We start from the raw sequence: 18,505 nt of genomic DNA on the forward strand, positions 1-18,505 counted from the left end.
ATGGGCTGGGAGGAAAAGTTGCAGATAAAATGCCTTTGATGTGTGTGATGGGTGGTGTGGATGCAGGTTATTACTTGTAATACATGCTTGTAATGACAAGCCTACTTCAGGCTTATTCCATTCTACTGCTAAATGTAGCAAGATTAAGAGTGTGGTAACCAAAACATTGGAAAATTGATATTTTTCTAACTTGCCTGTAATAGTATCTAGTAAGCTTTTTAGAATTTGAGTTTCAGTAAAAACAGCCTCGCATGTATACTCTGAATACATAAACCAACAAGATCCTGAAAGTAACTTCACTTGAAGAGAGGAGACGACGGCAGAAATCTCTGATCACCAAGATATTTTTCGTTGAGCAAAAAATCCGCATTTATGACTAACTTTTTAAGTGCAGTCTGTTTAGGACTGGCTTCTGATGCCTCCTTTAATACTGTCTTACCTGCGCATGCAGTCCAGAGCGCGCACGAAGAAGTCCTTGCTGAGCTGGTGTTCATCACGTAAGAGAGCGCACTGCTCTAGAGTGACAGACATGGATGTTCGGTCTTTGGCACTTTTACAGCTGGTAAACCTGATGCCATTTAACCTTCGGCAGATCTGGTGGAAAGTGGATGAGGGAAAAAAAATCAAAAAACATCACCATCGGTTTGGCATACATCATGAAGGCAAAATGTTGTGAAGTGACTCATCTCGTTTTACATATCCTGACGTAGACACGTGCACACATCTGCCACGTGATTAGTGTTTTCATTTTTATGTCATCCTTGCTTCACTCTGATGCATCCCTAGTATTGATTACCTGCAGAAGGCTCACTTGCACGCATAAAAGCTCGAGAAGGAGCTTTCGCTCATTTCCATCTGCCCTGGCATTACTCCTCATTTGCCTTTGTAGTTTCAAGTTACTCATTATTAGTTGAGGTGTGCTTTACTTTTACCTCTGCCAAGGATGATTCAGGTAATGTTCACGTGCGTGTGTGTTATCATTCTTTCAAAAGTTTTGAATGAATTTTGATAAAACGTTGTAGGGATGTAGACTGAGTTTCTGTTAACAGTCCATTAAAATTTAGTTTTCATCCATGAGGTCTTCAAATTCAACTTCATCTTTTAAAAACCAAAATGGACCAAAAGTCTTATAACTTCATTAAATACGATTCTTACAAGTGTAGTGTGTACTGCCAACAAATCGAATACATACAGTGGTCCCTCGCTAGAACGCGGTTCACCTTTCGCAGTTTCGCTGTTTCGAGTTTTGTTTTCTTTTTTTTTCTATAAGAGCGAATTGTGTTCTGCGTCCTGATTGGCTGTAGACCATTGTCAATCAATCTCGCGCCATGTCTCCTGCACAGTACACAATGCGTTCAGCTTGTCAAATTTACGTAAATCTGATCGCTTAGCAGTGTGACTGTACTGTATGTTTGTAAGTTTTCTCCCCAACAAACAACAATGTTGACGAAATGTTTTGCACCATCTATGGCACCTGTGGGCGCCTTTGGTTTTATTCTATAATACTGGACTTATTTTTCTATGAAGGTTTGAACTTTGAGAGTGTTTAAACAGATTTAAAGTATCATGTCACATTTGACCTCTGACCTCTCCCTCAAGGTCAATAGATTTATCTGAAGAATCTGATCTGAAGTGATAATAATGCCATATTGAGCTGTTTATGTTTCTCTATAAAAGCCTGCTACAAACTTAAAGTATGCTTAAAAAGAACAAAGAAAACATGAATATATAAAAAATACAATATCGTTCCCTTCAAAGTAATTACCATCCAGACAGTAACAACAGTAGAAGCCTCACCGTTCCAGCAGTCCACAGTATCTCCACATTCTTTTTCTTCTTCGCGACTACATTCTGGCCCAAAGTTTCAAGTAATTCCTTTATGTCGGTCTGTGTCTGAAAACACGGTAGACCTGTTTGCACAAAACAAAAACAGAGGTTAATGAGGACAAGCTTCAGGCTGTAGATCAGGTGTGGATATTTCTTTCACAGAAATGTTCTACATGTTAAAATTCACGGTTGCTTTATAAAAGGTGTGAACCATTCTAATGGGATTATAGTACACATTATTCACCCACACAAAAAATTATGTTAATACTGTTTTCTGCACATGAACACATGAGACCAAAGATGAAGATGTTTCTTTAGTAAAAATTATTTTAAAGTTGTGCACTTACATTCTAGTGGCACCTTTTCACTTAATGATTTGTAATAGGCTTCTAATGTCTCAAAGTTCTTCTGGTTTATTCTTTCTTGTAGAGAGATATCTCCAAACCTGAGAGCAGAACAGAGTGCAAGATCGGTTAGGGAAAAAATATTTATCCTGATGGGCAGTTTGTGTGAATCCTGGCCAACCCTGCCCCAAACATGGTTCAGTGGGGTGGTCTCTGGATATGGTGTTTGTTACTGGTGTATTTTTTTTGTCATAGCCCGTTGTACGCCAGTGGTGCGAGTATCAGTTATTATGCAAATGTACTGTTTATAAGGTTGGGGAAATCTGCAGTCAGATGAAAACAAAGAAGTCACTTGTATGAGTGAAAACTCTACATCCAGATGAACAGAGTTGCTTCTTCTGTAGTGTTTCGGGCCTCTTGGTGTTGTTGAGCTGGTGCGTCCTGGATGAATGTTGGTTTTGAACATTCCTAGAGTTTTTTGGTATTTCTCTGATAAGTTTATATTTGGTTTTCAGCCTCCCACACTTGCACTAAAATTGAACTTCATATGGAGAGCTCCATTGAAAGGTGATGTTAGGTTCAACTTCAGAAGTCTTGCCTGTTTAATTTCGAATGAAATAACAAGAAAGCAGCCCTCATATGGCCACAGAACTGCTAGTCAGCCAGCTGCTCATATGCTTTCAATCTCTGAAAGTATGTTGGGTTGTTTTTTTTTTTTGTAAAACCCATTAAATCACAGCTGAAAGTCTGCACTTCAACCACACATTAATTGCTTGATTTGTGGTGGTGGTGTACAAAGGCAAAATGATCAAAGTTTCCCCCAAAAAAGCATATGCACCTAACTGTATATATGCAGATGTAATGTCCAAAGACCCACTGGATTAGCAGCAAGAGAAAACAAACTTAAAAACGACCTATAATTTATGCCTAAATTGATTCAGCAAATACACTATCAAACAGACAAATAATTCCTATTTTAAGGTCAATGCGTACAATAAGCCAAAGTTTACGTAGGAACCAGAAAGAAGAAACTTCAGAAGATTATGAAAAGGTTCATCAGAGGTTTTATAGACCGGACACAAAATTTGCTTCCATTTCCTTCAAAACTGTCACGTTTCCATGAGAGACCCATAAACCTTACCAAACTTTCCAAAAATCACAAATCTTTTAGTGCCTCTTGCAAACATGAAGAGCTGACTCGAAGCCAATCAAAACCTACAATGAATCATTTCTACCAAAATAAATTATGTTTTTGATAGAAACTCTCAGCACTCCACGCAGGGGAGCTTCCAGCTACCGGATGGAAAGGCGTCTCTGGCTAGACAATGGAATTCAAAGAGCCAAGATGAATAAAGATGTACCATTACATTTTAGTCACGTTAAAAAAAAGCAAACTATAAAGCACAACTTGGAGATACTGTAAGCAGTTGGAACTTGGTTGGATCACTGGGTGAAAGGTCATTCAAGGTAAGGGAGGTGAAAGCATTGAGAAGGCCCGTGGTAAAGGTTCAAAAAGCTCAAGGGTCAGGGAAGAGTACAGCAGGCAGGTTTCTATGCCAAAAATAATGTTGTTATTGTTTATGTAACAGCAGCTATATGTGCTTTTTCTTTAAAGCCATAATCACTATTTATCACGTAGCAGAACTAAAAACAATAAAGGCACTTAGTAAAAAAATGTGAATATGCTATTAGTGGTTTGGATGGCTCCAGGTATAACTAAACAACAATAATCTTTTAGTTTTAGCTATAGATTTAAAGCATTTCCTTTAGAAATGACAATAGGATCTGTGTTTAGATCAGCACATACACAGTGCTCGTCTTCATGTGCACTGGAGTGGAGCAAAGAATATCCAGGTTACCTTTCTGCTATTGTTTGTTGTTCATTAATCCCCACGTTAAAGAGCACCGGGAAAACTCGGAGAAGCTTCCCCTCCTTGATTTCCTCTGGCAAGGTATGGAAAACCAGTTTAGGTAATGGCACTTCTACAGTGAAGTGGTCTCTAAATGCAAAGAGAAAGTTAGAGAGAGAGAGAAAATAAGGATTAAGACGGTGAAACATCCATCAAAAAAGTAATTTGATACATTTTACCGCATGACAGATGTGATATGTTTGGGAAGTTCTATAACGTGATACCCAAGACAGGCCTGAGCAAGATGTAAAGAGAGAAACTGATGGTGTGTATACAAACCAGAGAGCCAGTGTGCGCGTTTTAGAATTCCTCAAAGAGTGGCACGGAAGTGGGAGGTGCCACAGGAGTGTAATATCACACCAGACACAATGCTCAAGGTAAGCAATAAGCAAAAACAGCTTGACCTGTCAACAGCTGTCCAACACGTGAGCAAAGGTTCTCTTCAAAGATGGGAAAGGACATTCGTGATCAGCTGATTTGAACTTTTAAACCAATGTACAAAACTGCTGTGGACTGAAGCCAGATAATATCTGTGTCAACAGCTCATCCGTATATGGAGTAAAGTTCACCTGGTTACCAGTTGTATTGTGAAGCTATGCTACCTGCAATACTATTAAATAATTCTTTTCCCCTATGGGAGGTATCTTCGATTGGGCTAAATTTTTCTTTCAAACGTTTCTCGACTGAACTGCACTAAATAAATGCTAAAGTGGTTTTTAACTTTTTGTCTTACAAGACTGTGTGAAATCATAATCACGTATAACAATTGTTAAAATATGGACTTTCCCATACTCAGTAGTCACTCTCCTTTCCGCCACTTGCACAGTGTGGTGGCAGATTTCTTTTCTCATGTATTAATCACATATTTAATCATATCACATTAGTTATAGTAATATCACTTTCTCACTTTACTATAGTAAGAGCACTCCTGTCACTAGTTTACATGCATGTGGAATGTTAACACAGTGAGGCCATTGTAATGGGAGACGTTAAACAGATAGTGGGACTCCTTCTGCTTATCAGGGATGTAAATCCTTCGGTGACGGCCAAGCAGAAAACAAGGTCATAATTCTCTCTGTGAGGGAGAAGGTATAGCCCACCGGTGAGAGGGGCCAGCATGTAAGAGTTTGTGGAATGTTCTTTGTCTGTGTCTCTGTATATGAGATGTAAGGGCGGTGGCCACAATTCAGAGATGGTCCTGGTGTTCCACTGGGATGCTCTCTCCACATTGCAATGTGTTTATTAAACCCACTTCAAATCAAGGTCACTGGGTGTGTTGCAGGTCATTGTTAAATTTTCCCTGACAACAGTTAACTACTACTTGACACAGTTCCACACTTGTTTTATCTTCTAATACAAGGATAATAAAAATAATACACATATGCATGTGAATTTTTTTAAACATCAAATAATAATTCAAATAATAATTACATTATATCTCAGTGACTCTGCATTTATTGAATGCTAGCTACTTTTGACAACATCAAAGTCCAGATATGAAGAGGAAAGTTTCCACCTGCATTCCTGAATGAGCCACAGTGAACGGATACTTGTCTAAGAGAAAACGTGTGGAATTCAGCCCACTGGTAATTATGCTGTGTCATCCTAAGACTTTTTAAAGTAATCAATTTTAGCTGCTTTTGGTGCTGAAATTAACAACATGTGCACTAGAGAGGAAATGATGGTTTTACAAGTGGAGGCCGTTGACATTTTTCTTCCCTCCTAGTTTTCCTGACTGTTTTTCACTAATAGATACACAATTACATTAGAAGAGGTGTGCAGGGGGAACAGGATAAGCACTGCCAGAAGCCTACAAATGACGTCCAGTAGGCCACTGGTGTGAATGTCTGACAAAAACATCAGAGACAGACTTCATGAGGTTGGCCTGAGGGACCAGCATCCTTAGTGGATCGCGTGCTCTGTGCCCGGCACCGTGGAGCATGATTGGCATTTGCCATAGAGTAGAATACCAGAGTTGGCAGGTCCACCACTGGACCTGTCTGTGTCCTGTGCTTTTCACAAATGAGAGCAGGTTCCCCCGAGCACATGTCACGGACATGAAAGGGTCGGTAGAAGCCGTGGAGAACGTTATTCTCCCTGTAACATCATTCAGCATCACCGGTTTGATGGTGGGTCGGTGAGGCATATCCATGGAGGGATGCAGAGACCTCTAATAAGGCTAGGCACCCTGACTGCTATTAGGTATCGTGATGAACCCGCCGGTGCAGTGGGTTCCTCTTGGTACACAGCAATACCCTTGAATATGTACCCAAGAGTATGCAGGCGATTCCTGGGGCTGAGATCCTGAGCCAACCAGACATAGTGGTGATTGAGAAGAAGCAGAGGACCACAGTTACGATACAGTGACAGTCCCAGTAGACAGCAACATCAGGAACAAGGTAAACAAGAAAATCAAGCTTAAGTTTTTCTTTTTTCACAATATGAAACACAAAGGAAAGCACATGTGATGACCTACACTAAAGTGATACTAACAAGAAAAAAACCTGCTCCGATATTTTTTATGCTGCAGATCCGTGTTGGAGCTGGTGTGAGAGGGGTCCTGGATGTTTTGCATAAGTGCGGCAATTGTATCCTTAGTGAAACACAATGCAAGAGAAAACAACGCTGTTTTGTAATGGCTGGCTTCCATTATAACAAAGTTCCTGTGTTCAGTTTTCATTGAACAAAGAGTATGAATTCCCCTACTTTTGAAATATACGGACATTTCCCTTCTTTAAACTTAGATTTCCTCTATAAACAAAGAAACTCTCTCAAGCCAAAAACATTACTTTCTATGTTTGCATATCTCAATAAAACGAGTATAGCTTGATTTGATGCTGATTTTCTGATCTCAGAGGTATATTAGAAACCATTAGAGGTGACCACATGTGCCGCAAATAAGTGTTTGGCCCGATTTCCTTCCTATAATTGGACTTGAGCAAGAAAACAAACAAACAAACAAAAAAAAACAAGGTCTCACCGTCGGCCACAAACTAAAGGCTGAAGGTCACTGAGGTCATCGGACTTGGCCTCTGTAATCTTGAACATGACTCTCTGCAGGTCTGAGATCCCCACTTCCATGTCTTCCAGCATCCCGAACTCTTCACCTATAGCGGCCACAGAAAACAAGCTCGACAGTGATGTCAGTCGTTCTCGTTGCATGCATACACACAACAGGGCATGTTTAGCTCAGATAACAAAGAACATAACTGAGAAACCTCCCTCCCTTGTATTTATTCAACTCTTACTGTTACTTACTGTTCTCTTTATTTCTATGACAAACATTAACAGGAGATATACCATTTTCCAGGTCACAATTAAAGGATGAAGAAATATGGGTGTCGGTAATGAAGGCATTTAGCCAAAAACAACACTGCAGTGACTCACCTTGCCTCACCTTGCTATGTACTACAGCTTAATCATTCACCTTACTAGTCTGACTTGCTTAAACGTGCTGGGATTTACTTAACAGCAAACACAAACAGTAAAATTCAATGTAGGTCGTGAGGTCACCGGCGTGATTTCACTCACTGTAGGTGCTGAGCAGGCTCTCAAACTGAGCAACCAGGCCAACGAGGTGAAGCTGCCTCAGGAAGCCTTTGTCCTGCATTCCCGCGTACAACCGCATGACGAAACCACAGGCCAAGGCTGCCAGCTGTTTAACACACAAACACACAAACACTAAGACATTTTCAAACAAGCAACTATGCAGCAAACACTAAACGGTGAACCAAGAATACACTGGGTCCAAAATACTGCGATTCAGCTCAATTATAAAGGATCAGAACCTGCAGCCACTTTCACACCACAACAAATGTGTTACTTGAATCCATGTTACTCCTTTTATTTACTTGCTCATGCTCATTTAATGTTGATGTATACAGCAGAGACATGCGAATGAGTCCTACTGGAGTAAACCCTTTAAATATAAAACATAGTTCAGAGCCTAACAAATACATGACTCCACACCCTGAGTTCTACAGTATGCAAACATGAAGTAATATACAACCAACATATTATATTGTTTGCACTGATTATGCTGTACTTTGGACCACGAGGGGAAAAAATTAGATGACAAAATCCTTTACAGCTCAAGCTGCTATTGCATAAAGCAGTGAATGGGCAGCAGATTTATGATTCATTCATGAGAAGAGAAAGTATCGACAAAAGAAAAAGCAAAAATCTTTCAGATTTAATTCAGATGAAAAGAAGCTCCATGCTCTGGAGGACTCCTAAAGAGTTGTTTATTATGCCAGTGCAGCCACCTACTGCCTGACTGAAGACTATGTCTCGCCTCTGCTGGAGCAGGAAGCCCTGTGGAATGCTGCAGGCTGCCTCCTGCAGGAGCACAAAGGTCATGGCTCTCTTCGCCTTCTCCACCACCTCCATCACGCAGTCCTTTAACCGGGTCACCAGAGGACACAACTGCTCCCTCCAGTCACCTGTGAAAAAGAGATGCAATGGGGAACATCTCAATCACAGCAAGCGATTTCTCTGCGAGGTCAAGCACTGTATGCTGCAGTGTGAGGTGGAAGGCCCCACACAAAAATGCAACTTGGTTTGAAACACTAAAAAGGTGGCTGCAAAGCACAAAATTAATGAACCCCTCGGAGTACGCCAGCTTGCACATCTCAAATTATAGACCGCATGTGTGTCCTGCTGCCTTTAGGCAGATGCAGAAATTTAATAGAGGAATTTTTCATGCAGACTAAAAATTTTTAGACAGCAGATACTGTAAGAATCATCCATTCATTTAAAAATCAGTGAAAGGCTTTGAGAAAGTCCCACATTTTGAAGTGAAGAAAAAAAAAAAGTGTAGGTTTATCTTATATGCATTGATCAGTTTTACTGTGGTCTGTTTACTTTAAATCCAATTATTCTTCCTAAACTGGCAACTTGGTGATTTTTCTTACTATTTCCATCTGTTTCTGGCTGATTTGAACATAAAAATATCTCAACGAGCAATAAAATTATTATTATCTCTGTTTTTTAAAAGGCACATATGAAAATTAGGGTAGAAAATTGGTAAATTAAAAAAGAAATCCTCCCGCTAAACTGTTTCGTGTTGAAGGCCTCATTCACAAACAGTGCGCCTAGAAGATTTAGCTTGTTGTTTGTATGTTACGATCTAATGATGAAGAACAACCTCATTCTTACAAAACATTTTACACTTTTCCAAAACATCATGAGCCAAAGTTTCTGAGAATTAGGATTAAAGGCCTATAATAAATAAATAAATAACATAATTCATTAAATATGACCTACTGGCTGTCAACCCCTCACAGTCTTAATTCTTAGCATCATCCCATCGATGCTGGAGAACCTGGATGTTTTTTAATAACTGCCCTGCGTTACTCATCCTGGGCTGACAGATCAGGTGTTACTGCACCACCTGCTTGTAAACCATGACCTGAAATAGTGCGTCTTTCCTGATTTTCTCCTTGGACACTATTGTTTCAGTTTCTACAGTTGAACTTCCTCTTCTCTCATTTAAGTCATCACCTCACCCTCCGCCTGTAATTCTCTGTGGGGGTTTCAGAGTTGCAGTTAATATTCATATAAAATATTTACAGTCATGGCACAAAGATAATTTGTACTCTTTCAAATATGAGGTTGTACTCGTACATAATAAAAATAAGACTTTTAGACTTTACCAGGTTTTCAGATTTGGTAAATCGCAACTGAGACGAACAGAAAAACTAAGTCTAAACCAGAATCAGTGTGTGAAAAGTACAACCCATTATTCAGGTTGTAGATCCACATTTAGTAGCAAAATTTGGAAGTAATCTTTTTATGAATGATTTTATTGGTCAGAACTTTGAAACACTTTTCTGTGCAACATTGCAAAATTCATGTACAGCTCTCTGGTGGTCCTACCACAGCATCGCAGGCTGAGGTCTGGAACTTGACTGGACCACTGTAACATGCGACATGTAACAACGAGATGTAGCTTGTGGGTTTCTCTGAGCACTGCTCGGTGTGGCAACGGTCTTGCATGTTTTCCACTTGTGAATAATCTTTGTCACTGTCGTTGTCAGGCTTTATAACCCTTCCCAGCCTTATGAGAAGTAACAAATTGCTTCTGTAAGATCAATTTAAGGATTGTGTTGCCACACCTGAATGCTCCAGACCACGTGCTGCTATTACAGCACATGTCGGATTCAGCTCAATTTTAAAGGCTCGACCCGATATAAATATATATATTTTTTATCATGTCCTGTTACAAAAAAAACTTAGAATTTAAAGAGGGTGTATTTTCTTTTAACCATTACTGTAAATGTGAAGTATTGTGAGATATCGCCACAATTTTCCTGTCTACACCAGACTTGTTGACCTTTGATAACAACATTGTGCAATAAGTGTTTTTATACACTTCTTCTTTTATTACTTAAGTTAAATAAATTATCCTGTGCAGTACATATCAGACTGGAGGCCATATAAAAACATATTGTTGTGTTTGAAAATCAAATCACAACTAGGAGGGTACAACTACTTCTGGTCATGAATCATTGGTATAGACCATAGGTGTCAAACTCTGGCCCGCGGGCCAAATTTGGCCCGCAGCCTAATTACATTTGGCCCGCGAAGCCATACCAAATTACTATTAGAGCTGGCCTACTGGTATTATACAGCTAATATATATATATTGTTTAGTATTAAGCTTTGCTTGTTCCATATTCAGTTTTTCAGCAAAACTTATTTGAGTCCATAAGAAAAGATTCATTCTTATATCTGGAGGAAGATTTTTTTTCCAATAAATATTAATGTTAGCCTGCCACTTTGTTCCAGTTTTGAATTTTGGCCCACTGTGTATTTGAGTTTGACACCCCTGGTATAGACTATATAATTTCTGTCACACTGTTATAATATTTAAGCTCTCATTGTACCGTATTACTATCAGAAAACATCAAATAAATTATGTAATCCTTGTGACCTCTTTGTGGTTGTTTATTTTGGACATGCAGCAAACTCAAAATGTGTGCAGGAAACTTGCATTGCAGCTGTGATGATGCTTTCTCTGCATCCTTCACTGGTTTCTGATAAAGTCGAGCCTCTGAGTGGCCACCAGGGGGCAGTGTTGGTTAAGCAGTGCTCAAGATGAGTTTTCCAACCATACCACATATTCTTTCTGAGCTTCAACATATTGAAAAGTTCTCAGGAGGGAAGAGTGAATCATTGCGGACAAACAGACATGCACACAGTTTGATATGTACAGCATATCAAGCTTGCCCTTGCCCTGTCATAGAAATCACGTCTTATCTCATTCTGCAAATACTGCCTCTGCACAGAGCAGGAAACAGAACTCCAGCTGTCATCTTTTCACTGGCCCACCTGTCCAAACATGCAAACCCCTGCAGTGCCATCAAAAGCCCAGGATTCACAAAAGAGATAAAGCTTCTCTCATTATTCCTTCCATGTTTGTATTTTGACAAGCAGATGACCACTTTCTCTGAGCCTGTCTTAATAAAGGTGCTCTGAGGATTGAGCTTATCTTTCAGAATGAACACAGGGGCTGATGGCCTTGTTTTCACCTGCTGGCTCACAAAGACACAATGACACAAAATGATACAAATGCAACAATGCCTCTACAGCATGTGTGTGTGACTGACACACACACACACACACGCACACACACACACACACAGCCTCTCCTTGTCGCCTGGTCAGTCTAATGCCACTGCTCTGTGGCTCTGTGTGCCAATTGGCAGCTGCAGCAGTCTGGGCGCTTGTCTGAACACAAGCTTGAGGCAGGATTTCATTGGACGTAAGGGAAGACTGGGCAGCTTGTGGTCAACAGTGAATGGCTCTGCATACGAAATGTAGCTTTCATCCACTTCTCTGGCAACAATATGAGTTTCTCATTTGCCAGTGCTTGAACAACAGGGAGTCTGCAACGCTGGAACTCTTTTCGATTCCAGCTTAAGATACTCTGAAAAATATGATGAACTACTCAATGTTATTTCTTCCCCACAGTAAAAATCTATGTACGAACGCTTAAAAATGTTTTTTTGGGCTCAGGAGCACTTCTTAGCATTAAAAGGACTGCTGTTTAGTGACAGGAGCATAAATGGAAGGCACATTACAATACAGTGGTATCACCACATGTTGCCTGTGACAGTGATGGATCGGTTAATGCATATTCTGCATTATAATTTGCATGAGGAAATTCACCGATGAGGCATTGGATTACCTGTTTAACTGAAGAGAAAAACAAAAATGTACAGACTGAAAAAAATGGGATGTTTCTGCTAAAGAAAACTTATGAACAAAATAATAACAAAAGAAAGCTAAATTAGCTGAAGTGTTAAGGTAGAAATGTCACCTTTAAACATTCACATGGCATATAGCAGGAACTCCATGTATGCAGGAATGTAGATGATCAAGATGACCTGCTGAAGCTCAAACTGAGCATCAGAATGAGGAGGAAAGGTGATTTAAGTGATTTTGAAAGCGGCATGGTTCTGGTGCCTGTTGGGCTCGTATGAATTTTCCAGAAACTACTGGCGTTTTCCCACACAGCCATCTCTAGGGTATGTACACAATTGATCAAAAGATAAAATATCTGGGCGAAAATGCCCTCATTGATGTCAGAGTTCAGAGGAGAGTGGACAGACTGCTTCAGGCTGACGGGAAGGCAACGGTACCTCAAATAAGCATTCATAACAACCACTGTGTGTAGGTATGCATTTCAGAAGGCACAAAACTCTGAACCAGGGTATACAGCTGCAGAAGACCACACTGTGTGCCCATCTTCTGATGGATGCTTCCAGCACAATAACAAGCCATGTCACAAAGCTCAAATCACGTCAAACCGGTTTGCTGAATATGACAGTGAGGTCACTGTACTCAGATGACCTCCACAGTCACGAGATCTCAATCCAACAGAGCACATCTGGGATGTGGTGGAACTGGAGATGTGCATCATGTCGTGCAGCATCTGTCAGTATGGACCTAAATCTCTGAGGAATGTTTCCAGCACCTTGTTGACTCTATTTTACAAAGATTTAAGGAAGCTGCTACTGCAAGCTGTACCTAATGAAATAGACAGTACATCCACATATATATATACGCACAGACAAACAGAGGTGGTAACCTACAACATAGATGAAGGAACTGTGATCAAACTGTAGTGTAGTATTGCTGGTTTGTAATCACGACCGAGGCGAGATCTGAATCCTAACGAGCAAAACATCACTGTATCATCAGCCAAATAAAGTCTTACTTTTGACTGACACAGCAATTATTTGGCCTGTCTAAGACTGTAAACGATGGGCTAAACAAACTGAAAATGTAATTTACCAGGATTGTGGGAGGTGATGACATCAGCTAGCTGATGTTCTGGGACTGGATCCTGCTTGGTGTTGTCTTCTTCCTGGAGTTTATCCACCATGGCGATTACACAGTTGAGACACTTGGCCACATTTGCCCACAGCCTGTCCTGAAAGAGCCAAATGCACAATCAGCAGTCAGATCAGTTGCGCTGATTACATCTGTGTCTTACTCACACTGTCTACCTTTGAGACTGTGAGGCAGTTATTTTTTTTGCACAGTCCAAACTCCGAAAAGCCAAAAGGTCAAAAGGAAATGTCTGAAAGGATATTCTGAGATTACTTTTAAAGCGTTTCCATCGTTTCAAGCTTTCTCTTTCTTCTCCTGAGCTCCTGCAGGTAACTGATGTATTGACACTTTTTCTCTGTGGATGTGTGTGCTGAAGGTAGGTGGGGGAATACATATTTTGGATATTTTCTTCTTAAAAATATGGGTTGAACACGTTATAATGGTGGGAGATAATTAGGCATTGGTGTGGAGAAATCACGATGAACTCCTGCTGTCAGTGTGGCAGATGCTGTCCTCACACACAAAGAAAACTAACAGCCATAGACACGTCCATGAAAAGAAGCGAGATGGCTTAAATTCACTGACAAGGATACCGCGTAATTATCTTCCGCAGTCAGTTTGTCATGATGAAATATTTAAACCCCCTTTGAGAAAAGAATCCACTTAAAAGACTAATGTTTGGTATGCAATCTAATTTTGTGAGTAATTATTTGCCATAGCAGATCTCTAATACAGTAATAGTTTTTGGCTTCCCCCTGTGTGCGCTCTACTGTAAGAAGCACCAGGGAAAACATCAGTTTGTCAAAACACACCGGTTTAAAATAAAATGATGACTCAATCACAATTTTTAAATGTTTCTAAATGACTTAGAAAAGCAGAAAAGGGCGTACCCATTCCTCCTCATCGTACTCTTTATGGTGGGGTATGGTGTCTTGGTGCTTCAGTGACAAAGGCTCTCCTCCAGCAGTTGTTTGGGTTCCTTCCACATTATTACACACCACTGTGGTCTCAGTGACTGACGTCGGTGGACTGTGGCCTGGAAGTCCCTGAATTGGGTTCTGATTCTGGTCATTGGTCTGGTTTGTGTGGCCTTGGTGTTGGCTCTGCGCCCGAGTCGACTTCTGGTTCTTGGAAACGTAGCCTGGCTGCGCTGCATGCAGCGCTAGGAGTGCACTCTTGACCAATTCATCCTTAAGTGTGTGAACAAATTGTTCTGTCTGCAGGAAAGAAAAGAGAGACAGATAGGAGGGAAAAAAGATAGACACTGAAAGTTACTGTTGGATAGGACAACAAATACAAATTTAAGTGCTGAAAAAGCAGAAGTTACAGAGTAAGTGAGCGGGATATAGAGAGACTGTCACGCTGCCGAGGGAGAACGGGTCGAAGAAAACACTGGTGGAGGCGAACTTGGAAGCAAGTAACTATTTTACAGAGGAAGTGAAAAGAAATAAGCAAAATGAACCCTCTCCTTCACCATAAAGGAGGTGCTCTCCATTACTGCAGCGCAGTCAGTAAGCCAAAAGAAAAGAAAAAAAAGAAAAGAAACAAAGAACAAACAATTCAATTACTCCTCCTCCAGCCTGCTGCTCCGTGGAGCACACCTCCTTTGATCTTAAATTCACCAGCTACTGTAAGTTGATGATGATCCCGGTACCAAGGAGTCTTACACCCGCCGCCGCCGCTGCGTAAAAAATGATAAGGGCTCTCGAGAGTAATTGAGTTACCACTGCAATAAGCAATTCTATTACCACAGGAAATGCAGTCGAACAAAACACATAAGCCAAGCCCTCCATGAAAAGAAACCTACGAGGTCATTACATACATATATTTTCCACACAAACAGCCCTTTCCTGCTCCTATACCTCTCTTCCGTTGACTGAATAGTGAGATTATTGAAAGTGACAGGAATTATGGAGACTGCTTCGTCAGCAAGAAGGTAGGTAACTATTTAAAAACGTCCTGTCCCAGAAACAGAACTGACAAAAGCTGCGTGTGGATGAAGTGTTTCTGAACTTTCCTCAGCTCGTGACCCATTTAAAATACGGTAGTGCCAGCTTGTTGATTTGTTAAGGCGAACATCTATTATTCATTGCAGATAACATCAACGTGATCAATATGGGGACACACTGGCCATAATCAGATCACAACAGCCAAAATTTAGGGCCTTCTGATGGATATCCGGGGCCAAGACTTCCTGTTCTGTGCGGCGGTCATTAATCGTGAATGCAGACAGATTCTAAAAAGTGAATTAAAAACCTAAATGGTTGTCGGATGATAGCTGGTGCTTCCAAGATTGCACTTTGGCAAATGTGTTCTCTCCTTTGGTCCTTAATAGATACTGTCTACCTGCAAGTAAAGCCTCTTTAAATGTGATCAAACCTGGATGACAATGCAACACCACAAAGGTCATTTGCAGTGCCAACAATCTTTATTCCTTGGCAAACGATTCTTCATAATAATATACATTTATAAAGATAATATAATGCAAGTAAAAGGCATTCTCATTTTTTGCTTTTATTCCTCTGCAGGTGATTTTAAGCTACTTTTTTTTGTCACTTATATTTTACCATGCAATCAAACCCCCGTGAGTTTAAAGTCATCACACTTCACCAGTTATCTTTCTCCTTGTCCTTCTTAAGCCAATCAGTAACAACATCATGTACAGGGAGATGTAACCAAGGCCAAAATGATTCTGTTTTTTGGGAGTCAACTAACATGTTAATAGCCACTAATTAGTTAATTCACATTTTCTCAAACTTTTTGAGTCACTCTTCTAATGATCTTTGGTATAATAAAGTATACATAAATAATAATCATTAATAATACAGTTGTTGCTTCTGTTGATTTTTCAATACTCATCAATATGAATGAGCAGAAAAAAGAAGAAGAAAAAAAACATCCATCTTAACTTGTATCAGAGGTTTCGGTCAGAGGGGACAGCAACACTACTCACAGAAGTCTGTAATGATTATGACAATGAGATTCATTTTTTTTAAACTGGTTTGACATTGAGCATCTCTACCAATCACCCAATTATAGTAGAGTACAACCTGTTAGTTTAACTCTACTACCATCACAGGGGGAGCTTATGATCCATCTCCTATCCCTATTTATCATTGGGTTTGACCATCAAAGTATGCTGTTGGATGTTGGATCCATGGATTTCATTTGGTCCTGACTGCCACAACATTCCCAGGAATTTGTGTCTCTTCCTTGAAACAGGGATCTTTCACACACTACTCAAATGTGTTAACTATACTATGTAGCCACTATTGTGTGCAACTGTTCTTCTTCTTTTGGCTGCTCCCTTTAGGTATCGCCAAAGCAGATCATATGCCTTGGTGTCACCCTATCCGTAACACCCTCCTCTATCACACCAACCCTCTACATGTCCTCCTTCACTACATCCACAAATCCTGTCTGTGGCAGTTCCACCTTCAACATTTGTCCAATGTGTCCACATTCCTTTGGCGCTCCAATATATTCAATTCTAATCCTGTCCCTGATAATCAAGGAACCCAACGAAAGTCTTGAAATCTTCAACTCTGCCGCCTCCAGGTCACCATTTGGTGAACGTTTAGGGCAGAGAAGCCAAACAACAGCTAGACACAAAACACCACTGTATTTAATTCAAACCCGCAGTAGTTCAGGAGGTAGAGCCGATCATCTACAACTTGGAAGATTAGTGGTTCGATCCCTGTCTGCCAAAGTATCCTGGGGCAAGAGACTGAACCCCAAGTTGCTCTCTGATGTGTTCATTGAAGCATGAATGTTAGGTGTAGAAGAAATTGCTTGTATGAATGGGTGAGTGAGGGATGCTGTACAAAGTGTTTTGAGTAGGAAAGTGCTATAAAAGAACATTTATATATATATATTCATTTCCCAATTCAAATGCCTTGTATGAATCCAAATGACTTATGAATATACTATACATGAGTCCGTTTGGACATTTATGATTTTTTTTCTCAGACTAACAAGAATCATTTTTTATTAAATTTAAAAAATAAAAACAAATATATTCATCCATAGGTTGGGACATAAGCATATGAAGTCTTATAAGATATTTTCAAAACACTTTTCTATATGAGAAGAAAAAAAGAGCCACATTTGACTAAGTATTGGAAACAATAAGGAGTAACTGGGCAATCAAAATGTAAATTTATATCCAAACTAAACTCTGCTTATCCGACCTCTGTGTTAATTTACAATCTATGCCACCCCATATTATTCATTTCTTGAGATTACAGAGGAAAGCCGCGTACTGTAAAACAATCTAGGTCATATTTGCACTTCATAACCATGAGGTCAGAGAACTCATTTTTTATTCGACTGTGCCAGTGCTCAAACAGTAACTCCCTCTGATGGTGAAATGATATTCTTATAAATCCGATGCATTTTTTTCAGGATGAATGTGAAGGGATTAGATTAAAAGGAAGCATATCAATCAACCGGGTAATCACGGAATTGTGTTAAAATTAAACTCAGCTTGTACCCACTAAGATTAGGATCTTCAGTGAAGTGCAGTCCAAATGTTAATGATGCACTCTACTGTAAGATCCATATAGATATGTTTTCAAAGTAAAATATCACCAGCAGATCCCTACTGGGCAAAGGAGGAATGCACTGCAGCTTTAACCAAAGCAACTTTGCTCCCCCACATTCAAAACCTATTCCTTAGTGTAACTCTTCAACACCTACCCATTTTAAAGGATCTGAAATGCTCGAAATCCCTCAGGGAGACATTCTGTTTTCTTCAAAATATCTGCTGATGTGATCTTCACTGAGCAGGAGTGCAAGTCTGAAAATGTTTCTGTGCACTCCGGCAAAAAAAATATAAGTTAGGTTTGATCTAAAGAAGAAGAACTGTGGGAATCTGTTCACCCCGAATGGTTTCAAATGGTTTTACCCTGAAGGATGAGCACAGTTTGGTTGTGATAAAAATAGAAATGTTTCAGTTTATGCAACTTCACTTTAAATGTGGAAAGAGGCTGAATGAATAGAGCTGGTCAGATTCCAGCAACACTGGGCTGTGAGGACATTTACCCCTGCATTCATGACCTCCACACACAGCATCATCTGACATAA

General features: G+C 40.0%; 1 protein-coding gene across 8 annotated transcripts in view; it reads right to left on the reverse strand.

The window, feature by feature from the left end:
- The window catches only part of inpp4b (inositol polyphosphate-4-phosphatase type II B), a 182,288-nt gene that overhangs the window by 10,306 nt on the left and 153,477 nt on the right, over positions 1 to 18,505 (reverse strand). For all 8 annotated transcript variants that reach the window (XM_005932330.3, XM_005932329.3, XM_005932328.3 and 5 more), the window contains 9 exons: positions 14,311 to 14,637; positions 13,382 to 13,520; positions 8,351 to 8,523; positions 7,613 to 7,736; positions 7,062 to 7,188; positions 4,031 to 4,171; positions 2,175 to 2,272; positions 1,798 to 1,910; positions 440 to 594 (listed from right to left, as the gene is read on the reverse strand). In XM_005932330.3, the coding sequence (XP_005932392.2) occupies positions 440 to 594; positions 1,798 to 1,910; positions 2,175 to 2,272; positions 4,031 to 4,171; positions 7,062 to 7,188; positions 7,613 to 7,736; positions 8,351 to 8,523; positions 13,382 to 13,520; positions 14,311 to 14,637 (1,397 nt within the window). The remainder of the gene's footprint in view (positions 1 to 439; positions 595 to 1,797; positions 1,911 to 2,174; positions 2,273 to 4,030; positions 4,172 to 7,061; positions 7,189 to 7,612; positions 7,737 to 8,350; positions 8,524 to 13,381; positions 13,521 to 14,310; positions 14,638 to 18,505) is intronic.

This window comes from Haplochromis burtoni, unplaced genomic scaffold, assembly GCF_018398535.1.
Source record: "Haplochromis burtoni strain Fernald_Lab_line unplaced genomic scaffold, NCSU_Asbu1 Contig_158, whole genome shotgun sequence".
Classification (NCBI taxonomy): Eukaryota; Metazoa; Chordata; class Actinopteri; order Cichliformes; family Cichlidae; genus Haplochromis; species Haplochromis burtoni.